Here is a 10,106-nt window from a genome sequence, read left to right on the forward strand (position 1 = left end):
GGGGGGGGGAAGGGGTGCACCTTACTGTGAGGGTGGCAGAAAGTTAAGTGCAGCTCTGAGGTAAACTTTTATTTATTTCTTGGCTGAATTTCCACACTCATGCTCCTGCAGGCACCTCTTAACCTGCCCAAGCAGCGGCAGCCCAGTGGAAAGGTGCCACGACCACAGGGGTTGGGGAGTCACTTCACATTCCAGGCTGGAGGAGTGAGGGGCTTGGGCATACACCCCCCACAAACCTTTGCCAGCAAGAGGCCATGACTCACCCCACCCCAAATCCGGCATCCTGGCAGGAAGTGGCAATGCCCCCTTCCAGCTCTCCACACCTGGTGGGGGCTCGACCAGACAGGGCAGGACATAGCCCTACCCCCAGCTCCAGTAATGGTAGCCCTAACGCTGGCCCCTGCCCAGGTCACAACCCCAGTCCCCGCTGCCCATCATAGGGCAGCAAAGGTCTCTCCTCTTCCTTGGTCCTCAGCGACAGACAGAGCCCTCCACTCCGGGCAGGACAGAGGCAAAGGCGGAAGCTGCAGTGGTGGCGGGAAAGGAGCAGGCACCCAAGACTAGTGGGCTGCCAGCCCAGCATGGGCCCCAGGCTCTCCTGAAGTCAGGATAGGCTGTCCGTCCATGCGGCTCTGGGGCTAGTCATTAAGTAGGCGTAGTTGGCTGTGACACGGGCACTTGGACACCTTTCTGTCCTAATGCTGGAGGTGAAAGGGGGGCAGGAGATAGTCATTAGGGTGGGGCCAAAGAGGCCAAGAAAAACCTGGGAGGATGAGCAGAGGACCAGGAGGAAACGGGGTCGTTCAGGGTACCAGGAGAGTGGGCTCTCTGGGACAGAGGAAGGTGATGAGGTAAAAATTTGTGGCAGGATTTAACACGAGACTCATGAGGTGGGTGAAGTGGGTTGGCATGGTGGAGAACGTGGGGGTGGAAGGACTTGAGAGGGGTGCTGTTTCAGAAGCAGGTACCTAGCTGGTATTTGTCTTTGGCTGCTGCCCGCTCCTTGGCATCAAAATACCAGACGGTGATGGCGTACCTGGGGACCAGAGAAGCCCCAATGGGCAGCTACGTATCACTTTTTTACAATTATTGCCGCCACACCCATACTGACACTACAGCCCACCCTTCTGAGCCTGGTCTGTTCCCACCTAGGCCCCCTCTCAGCCCCCTCCACCCCCTACTCATTCGAGAAAGGGGTGTCTGAAAATTTTGCTGGCACAGGGGGAGTACCTGGACATAGCCCCAAAAGTATGGGTCATACCTGGTGGCATAGGCTGGCTTCACCTCGTGGGGGTTCCGCCGGTCAGACCAGAAAATGAGCAGCCGATCAAAGAGTGGCTCGATGTTGGCTACCACAGGCCGGCCCTCAGGGAAGATCTGCAGCAGGCCGCCATGCACCTGGGGCAGGCCAGAGGCTGAGGCAAGAGGCCGCTGGTCCCGCCTGGGGCCTCTGCCTTGCACTGCCAGGAGGAGCCCACCAGGGGGCGCAAAATCACGCCCTCCCACCACCCAGGCTGTCTCTCTTAAAATAAATGACGGCCCAATGGTCTGCATCACCATGGAAATGGGCAGGAAGCTACTAAAGAAGACAGGAAATGGGGGAAGTGTTCATGACAAGGGGGGTGGGGCTGGGCAGACGGCACCATTTCCTGAAGGTGGGGGGAGTTCTCACCAGTCGGCTAGAAAGGAGGAGGAGGTGCCATTTCCCAGGAAGAGCCAGCAGATGGCACCGCCCCCTGTGTGTTGAGGACAGGAGAATCGGAGAATCCGAGTTGGGAGTGGAAAATGGAGTGAATGCCTGACACCCCCAACTCGGCACCCTACCTTGACGTCCCAGTTCTGATTCAGGTAATAGATACAGGTGATGCAACGCCCGTCGCCGTGGGGATTGTCAACGTGCCTCACATACCCCAGCCCGTTGCCTGGGTAACACGCCACCATGGCCTGGCAGAGACGGAGGGAGGCGGGGTTACAAGGGCTAGGCAGGGACATATGGGGAAAGCAGCCATACCTACTCTTCCTCACCCCTTCTCTCCCCCAACTTCTTGAGTATTCTAGACTCTCCAAGCTCCAGCCCAGAGAGTGTCCTTTCTCAGCTAAGCTCCCAGTCTCAAGTCCATCAGGAATCTCAGCTCCTGATCCTCAAGAACCCACTCCCCTCACACATGCCAGACTTGGCACCCAACACGGCTGGGTAGCTGAGGGTTGGTTTTCAAAGATGCCCCAACCCCACCTCTGACATTTCAGTGGAGTAAAAGCAATTTAAATGTGTTCACATGCGCAGAGACTTAGCCTCAAGGCTAGGCCAGGGGTCTCACCCTCAGCTGCAGAGTGAAATCACCGGGGAAGCTTAGCGACACTGATGCTGGGACCCACCTCAGAGGTGCTGTTGTAACTGGTCTAAGGTGGGGCCTGACGTTTTTGAAGATTTCCCAGGTAATTCTAATGTGCGGCTATGTCTGAGAACCGCTGCCCTTGACCACAAAGAATCCCTGCTAAATAAATTCTCTGCCTCATACACGTGTATAAGCAGGTACCAAAAACCGGAGTCTGAGTAAGGCCTGGAATCTAATCTCAGCTCCAAGGATAACTGCTAGTGGCCCTGAACAGTCCCATCACCTGAATGGGCCTCAGCTGTCCCATCTGTAAAATGGGGCTAATAAACACCTCCTGTTTAAAACAGTGACATTAACCCTCTGAGTACACAGCCCACACGCAGGGGCGGCAAGTTAACCACCGAGTCTATCCTAGTCTAAGGCAGGTCTTCGTGTGACTAACTGCGGTCCTTGGCTTCTGTGTACACATGTGACCACCAGGCTTGTCACCTGGTCCTGACAGCCGCCACACCCCTGCCCCTGGCCACGCCCAGCCCAGGCCTGTTTCCTCATCCAGGAGCTGACAGAAAGGTGGTGTGGTGGCAGGGAAAGGGCCCCACCCATTCCTGCAGACCTAACTCCTGGGCGTAAATCTTAGCGTGGCTGCAGGCACTGTGTGGTGTCAGCAAGGTGACTTGACTTCCCTGTCTCAAGTTCCTCATCCAGAAACAGACGTGACAGCTACTTCTCAGGTTGTTGCGAGGACTAAACAAGACTAATCATGTCTGGGAGAGAGCCAGAACAGACTGAAATGGTGTTACCTTGTTTTTTTAAAAAGGGCCCCAGCCTACCCTGCACAAAGCCACTGAGAGGGCTGGATGAGGAAAGGGGAAATAGGGGCGTACCAGCATGAGCCTCCAGCTTCCTCCCAGCTGGGACCACCTGTCTTGAGCCAGGGATGAGTCTGCTGGCTGCTCCTCCCCACTAATGCCAGCTATACCTGTGGGCCGTGAACCATGGCCTGGGAAGACAGCCCTGAGACAGTAATTCAGAATCAGGCGTGTCTGCTGCCAAAGCAGGAGGCTTGCCAGGCACTCCATGGCAGGCCAGGTTGACTCAACTCCTCAGCTTCCTCCCAGACCTCCTCCCAACCCCTTACTGGCAGGGCTCAGGCGTGAAAATAAAGCAGCATCGATGCCAAACTGCTCAGCATGAAACGTCTGCACCTGATCCATCGCACCACCTGCACCGTGAGGGCCCAATCCTTAAGACAGCAGGAGAGGCCGCGAGGGCTGCCAGATCGAAGGCCACCCACAGGCAGGAGGCTAGCTTCTCCCTGGCAGCCCCTGGGCAGACCCCTGCCCCACAGCCCATGCCCCTGTGTCAGAAGGAGAGCCTTCTTTGCACTGCTCAGTCCCTGCGGATGGGTCTGTCCGCCTCCCTGGAGGAAAGAATGTCATGGGGCGGGGGGAGGGGGGGGAAGCGTGGAATCAGTGAGTCACCGACTGGGGACAGACAAGCCCTCCCAGCCGGATTCCAAGCTGAGGTTATGCTGGTTCCACACATGGATGGAATGGGGGAGCGGTGCAGTGCCACTCCACCCCACACCACAGCCAGAGACCCTCTGAAATCACAAGGAAATACAAATTCCAAGCGGCTGCCACCAACCTCATCTGCTACACCTCACCTTGCTCACTCTGCTCCAGCCTCCTGACTGTCCTTTGAAAGGGCCAAGCTCGTCACACCCCAAGTCCCTTACACCTGCTAGTCCCTCTCCCTGGAACACTCTTGCCCCTGGTCCTCCTTGCTTTTCAGGTCTCAGGTCAACGGTCACCTCCCGCACGAGGCTCTCTTCAGTGCTCTAGCTGAAGGCTCCCTGGCTGATCTCCCATCCACTCATCCCTCTGGGTAATCAGCCCAGTGACTTGATTCTTGAGTCCTGGTCTGACAGGCAGCCCCAGGGGAGTCCCTGTGCTGCCCATCTCCCCAGGGCCCAGCAGCATCTGCTAAGTGACAGCTCTCTTCTGGGCTTCAGGGCCTGAGCCCCACCCCACTGTCTGTCCTGCCCTGTGCGTCCTCACACAGGGTCCCGCACCACGCAGGAAGGACACCCTCTGTGTGACGTGGAATGAGGCACACACGCAGGACACAGCCACAAAGCCTGGGCACAGAAACAGGGGCCGTCCTTTACGGCCCCGCCCTGCCCCCACATACACACACCTAGGGGGTGGAAGCAACCCCAGGCCCCAGGGAAACACCCACTTCCTGCTCCTGCAAGGGAAAGCTTCAGCCCTCAAGGGCAACAGGCAGAGTGATGTGGAAATGTGGGGGCTGGGTGGTGACCCTGTTGGCATCATCCACTCCTGACTTGGCTGCCTCAGGGTAGGGGGCAGCTGGCATCAGAGCTAGGAGATTTTTAAAGAGTTAAAGGCCAGAGAGACAAAGTGCCAAAAGCCCTGCCACACACACACACCCCTCAGTCAGTCAGAAGCCCAGAAGCCGGGACTGAGCCACTGACAGCAGGCCCCACCCCCAAGCTGCTCTTAAAGAGGCAAACTAAGCCAGCCGGGCCCTTCCTGGGGTCCCTTTTGGGAGTCCTTCATGCCAAAGGGTGTCAACTCTCCAACCTGCAGAACAAGTGAGCAGAGGGACCAGGAAGAAGCGGGATGGCAGGAGAGCCCAGGAGCTCAACTCAGGAACGACCGTGGGGCAGGTTGTTGCCCTAGCCACCATACCAGTGACCCACGCCCTCCACCTCAGCACCCCCACTTGTCCTCCTCGAAAGCCTAAGACAGGAGTCCAGATGTTGCCCTTTGAGGGCAGGGAAGCCTGGAGTTGCCATCTCATGGGGCAGGGGGCAGTCTGAGAGAACTCGGGTGACTGGATTGGGTTGGCTCCTCCCCTCCCTTCCTCTGTCAGCCCAGCCTGTTCTCACCTCCCCCCTGTCCTAGGGCAGTAAGGGTCACCCAGAGCTAAAACATCCCAGTACCCTCCATCCTAGCCAGCACCCTGTCTCCCACCATGTCCCAGGTGGGAGCCAGAGGCACCAAGGTGAGGAGGCCTGCTCTCTACCCTCCTGAGCCTCCTTCCTAAAACTCCTACAGACTAGCTCTGTGGATGAGCAAACTGAGGCCCATGGCTCTGGGCCACACAGCTCTTCCGATCTCCCCTGACCTCTGGCCCAAGGACCGGAGACCCTGGGGTGAAGGTGCTGAGCCCTGTGTGGCCAGGGAGGCTCACACTGACCGGGCCTGCCCAGGAGCCAAGCCCAGGGTGGGACAGGCTCTCCAGCTATCAAGTAACGGGAGGGAGAGGGAAGTAGGACAAGTTCCAGCTGGGGTGGAGAGGAAACAGGCCTCAGCCCCAGGGGAGACCTGGTCCCAGAGCCAACTCCAGCCTGAGAGGGAAGTTGAACAGAGGCAGAACCCAAGAGAAGAATGGTCACACTAGCAAGACGGAAGGCAGGCCCTACAGACCACTGTCTTGTACAGGGCTCCTGATCCCAGCTGGAGCCTGTGAGGCCCTGGCAATTGCCTGTAAACTTCAATCAAATGAGAATTTTTCTTAAGAGAGGATCTGTGGCTTTTGGCAGATTCTCAAAAGGCCCAGGTTCCAAAAACAGATTAAGAACTACTAGTCTAAACCAAAAGAAAGAAAAAGGGATCAAGACAAGACACACGGGGCAGAGGATCAAAAGAACTGACACAATAGACGGGAAGGATGAGGGCAGGTGGAGCCTGAGTAGGCCAGAGAGGAGTAAGAACAAAGTGACAGAAAGGATGGACAAAGATTCAGACAGGAGGGGCAGAAAAGTTGGGGTCAGGGCCTCCACGTCAGCCAGCACACGGCTGCCCAGGGCCGCCCCCAGGCAGCTGCCCTTGACGCAGATGCCATAATCCCACACGCAGGGCACGCAGCAGCCCAGGGCAAAGTGCTCAGGTGCGGCTGGCGGCACCTCCTCCCTCAGCCTGGCACTCACCTCACCACTGCCACACGCCCTGCCTCCCCCCTCCCTGGTGCTCCTGCCGGGGGAGAGGAATGCACAGACCAGAGACAGAGGAGAACAAGGGAAGGACGGAGGTAGGGACACAGATGGACAGACAAGGATGGAAACGTGTCTGGCTGTACTGACTCTTCTTGGTCTGGGGCCCATGAACGGTCACCACGGCCCATGCAAAGGTGGGCTGTGAATGCCCACGGCTCTCATCGGGTTCTTCGAGAGGATCTCAACAATGTCCAGATCCACTATGGCTCTGGGCCAACGCTCTGGTTTACAGATGTGGAAACTGAGGCCCACAAGGGGAAGGCATACAGACCCTCAGAGTCCCCACAGGTGAGAGAGCCTGCACGTTCCTCCAACACCCCCTCCACCAGCACTTCCTAAACCCTCTGTGACCCCAGAAGTCTTTGTTCAAACCCACTCTTGCTCAGCGCACTGAGCAGCCCACACACAAGCGTGGCCCAGACGCCTCTCCACAGGCCCCCTCCACAGCCTCACCTTGGTGCGCCCGTTGATGACGTAGCCACCCAGCCGCCCGGCGCAGTGCCGGATGACCGCATCCACATGGGCCATGAGAGCGCCGATGCTCCGGCAGCCTGGCTCGTGGCCTTCCACCCAGGCAATCTGGTCCCCACGGATGCTTCGCGGCGGGATAGCCCGCTGGCTCACTAGCTGCCCGTCACACAGGCGCCCGGCCCGCTTCAGGGCCTCCACCTCAGCCAGCACGTGGCCACACAGGGCCGGCCCCAGGAAACTGTCCTTGACGCAGATGCCGTAGTACCGCATGCAGGGCACAATGTAGTCCAGGGCCAGGCGCTCAAGTGCGGTGGGCAGCACGTCCTCCCTCAGGCCGGCACTCGCCTCACCACTGCCACTGCCACAGGCCCTGCCTCCCTCCTCCTCCGCCTCCTGGTGCTCCTGCCTGGCCCAGGGCCGCTTGCTGGGTGCGGGGGCATCCCCACCATCCTCTGCCCATTTCCGCTTTGGGGCCTCAGGCCGGGCACCCTGAGCTGCCAGTCGCTGGCACCCCTTGGTGACCAGCGCCGCAGCGCCCTCACTCCGCAGTGGCCGCAGCTCACCGCCATCCTGCCCACCAAAGCCTTCCCTCAGAGGGCTGGTAGTGGTGGAGGTGGCTGTGGCTCTGGGGGTCCCAGTGCCTGCTGAGGCCTCGCCAGGCACTCCTGGACAATGGTAGGAAGGCAGCAGGGGACAGGGCATGTAACTCTCCACTCCCATCCTGGCCCGGCCAGGCTCTAGGGGCTCTGAGGAAGACCCCGGCAACTGAGGGAGAGCCTGACTCAGGGGCTGCGGCTGGCACGGGCTGTCCATGGCAGCAGTGTCTTCATCTCCCGGGCATGGAGGGCACGGCCCAGGCCCATGATGCCACCCTCCTCCACCTCCTCCTCCTCCACTGATGTAGCTGGGGGCCGGGGCAGCTGGGCCTGGTGTGGATCAGGATGAGGCAGGGCGGGTGGCAGGGGCTCTTCTGGTGCCCTACAGGAGCTAGTTGGTCCCCAAGTCCTCTGCCGTCCCTAGAGGCTTGGGAGGGGACCAGTCAGGGTGGCTGGAGGAAGAGAGAAAAAGGGATGTGAGAGGGACTACAGACAAGCAAGCAGAAGGACGGGGCATGACAGGGGCAGTAGGGAGGAAAAACACCTGGACAGGCTTAGATACAAGGAGCCCAAGTGAGGGAGGGACCCTGAAAACTTGGGGGAGGGGACCGCCAACAGGCAAGAGGAGGTCTGGGAGAGTAGCTGGAGGAGAGAGGCTGGTTGGATGACCCAAAGTCAGAGGACTGGGATGGGGGCCATGGGAGAGTATCCTCAGATAGAGAAGAGGAAGGGGGTCTGAGGAATGGTGGAGGGGTGGGGAGTGGGAGGGCTGGAAACAGACGGGAAGGGCCCACCTGGAGGTTCCACCGACCCACAGAGGGAATGGGGGGTCCAGAGAGGACAAGAGGGAATGGGGTCTAGAGACAGACAAAGGGAACTGGGGGCCCAAAGACAGAAAAACAGACCGGAGGGAAGCTTGGGGGCTGGGCCTAGGACTGAGAGACAGAACGAGGTGGAGGGATCGACCCGAGTCCAATGGGAGGAAGCCTGTTAGAGCAGACATACACCCAGACGGAAGGGAGGTCCTGAGACCGACGGACCAACGGAAGGGGGCCTCGGGAGAAGAGTGCATAGCGATAGAGGGAAGGGCGGACGGAAGGATTCACGCACCCGAGGAACAGGTCGAGGGAAAAGGGCACCCCCTCCCAACTCCGCTCGGTGCGGGCCTGAAGGCCCAGAGGGCGCAGCAGGAGGCGGAGGCAGGACTGAGGGGCCGCCTGGACCCCGTGCCCTCCCCTCCGCCGGCGCGCGCTCCCTGCTCCCACCCCAAGCCCGAACGGCCGGCACCCAACGTGCCCGGCGCGCGCCCTCCTCCCCGCCCCACCCCCACCCTCTCCTCCTGGGGTCGCCGGGGTCCGCCACGCGAGCCGCAGCGCGCGCTCCACACCCCTCCCGGCTCGCGCCGGCGCTCGGGCTCGGGCTTCTTCCCTTCCCCCACTCCCTCTCCTCCCCGCATTCTCCTTACCGAGCTTTTTCCTTCGGCCCCGGCGCCGGCGTTTGTGCCAGCCGCCCTGCGCCGCACAGCGCGCCATACCCCGCCCCCACCACCCGCGACGCTCCGCCCCCGCCTCGCCCGGTGGGCACGTGACCGCGCCCTGGCGCGAGCCATGCGGGGCGGGGCGAGGACGCTCGGAACAACCCCCCGCTCGAAATAGCGGTCCTTCGCCTACGCCAGGCTTATTTGCATTCTGCGCTCCGCCCCTTTGGCGCGGGAGGAGGAACGCAGTTCAGGAGAGCAGGATCAGGGAGGGGGCGTTTCTGCGCGCGTTATGCAAAGCAATGTGGGAGGGGTATACAAATGAATTGTTTATATGGGCAGGCCCATTCCCTCAGAGCCAAGATCCCTGGGGAAAGACCAGTAGGGGAGTGGTTAACGAATTATTTTATTTGCACGAGAAGCTCCGCCTTCTCCTGGTCCAAGAATTAAAACCAGAACACAAAAACAGATCCACTGCCGTGGAGTCTAATTCCGACTTAGCGACCCTACAGGACAAGGTAGAACTGCCCCATAGGGTTTCCAAAGCTGTAAACCTTTATGGGAGCAGATCGCCAGTTCTTTTCTCCCACGGAGCAGGGGATGGGTTCACACTGCCGACCTTTTGGTTAACCACTGGGCCACCAGGGCTCCTTAGTCCAAGAATAAGGATGAGAAATTGAGAAAAGGCGCAGTTAGGTGGGAAATGTTTGTAAATTAGCACATCAATCAGTAATTTGCATAAGTACTTTTTATAACGGAGACTGCAGAGCTTCTTAAGGAAAAGCTGAGTAGAACAGATATGCAAACATTTGCTTTGCATGACCCGACCTGACCTGCCTCGTTGGGACGGTTGTGGGAGTCAGAATAAGCAACCTGAGATGTCTATGTAGCTAAGACACTTACATGACCAGCCCCTAGAAGCAGGGTGGGCGACCCCCCCGCCTGCAGCGAGAGTCAGTTGGAGCAGCTGGGAGTAGCCTCAGGAGGCTGCACTGTGCCTAGCAGGGCACATGTGGGTGTCACTGAGTCACCTAGACACAAACAGGTCCACCTGGGCATCGGAGTGGCACAGATGCACACGGGTTGATGGCGTATGCAAACAAGTCAGGGTTGCACCAAGGCCCACACCATCCTCAGGGGCACGTACAGCCTCCATGATCACACAGGTGTGTAAAAGGAGCCAAACTCACACAGACTTCAGG

At 59.3% G+C, this 10,106-nt stretch overlaps 1 protein-coding gene across 1 annotated transcript; it reads right to left on the reverse strand.

The window, feature by feature from the left end:
- Nucleotides 1–49: 49 nt before the first annotated feature.
- Nucleotides 50–8,992, reverse strand: EGLN2 (egl-9 family hypoxia inducible factor 2). Its single transcript, XM_004390844.2, has 6 exons — nucleotides 8,893–8,992; nucleotides 6,814–7,879; nucleotides 1,825–1,944; nucleotides 1,262–1,398; nucleotides 969–1,036; nucleotides 50–701 (listed from the first exon to the last, which is right to left on the reverse strand). The coding sequence occupies exons 2-6, from the start codon at nucleotides 7,642–7,644 to the stop codon at nucleotides 646–648; spliced, it is 1,212 nt and encodes a 403-aa protein (XP_004390901.1). The 5' UTR covers nucleotides 7,645–7,879; nucleotides 8,893–8,992; the 3' UTR covers nucleotides 50–645.
- Nucleotides 8,993–10,106: the final 1,114 nt, after the last annotated feature.

The sequence above is a fragment of the Trichechus manatus genome, unplaced genomic scaffold (assembly GCF_000243295.1).
Source record: "Trichechus manatus latirostris isolate Lorelei unplaced genomic scaffold, TriManLat1.0 scaffold00338, whole genome shotgun sequence".
Lineage (NCBI taxonomy): Eukaryota > Metazoa > Chordata > Mammalia > Sirenia > Trichechidae > Trichechus > Trichechus manatus.

What these genes read in the sequence shown, in the direction of transcription:
- EGLN2 (XM_004390844.2), bottom strand. Translation starts at nt 7,644, where the DNA reads ATGGACAGCCCGTGCCAGCCGCAGCCCCTGAGTCAGGCTCTCCCTCAG. An exon ending in TCATCAACGGGCGCACCAAG is followed by an intron (nt 1,945 to 6,813) that starts GTGAGGCTGTGG and finishes CGTCTCTGCCAG; the next exon opens with GCCATGGTGGCGTGTTACCC. An exon ending in ATCAGAACTGGGACGTCAAG is followed by an intron (nt 1,399 to 1,824) that starts GTAGGGTGCCGA and finishes GGCCTGCCCCAG; the next exon opens with GTGCATGGCGGCCTGCTGCA.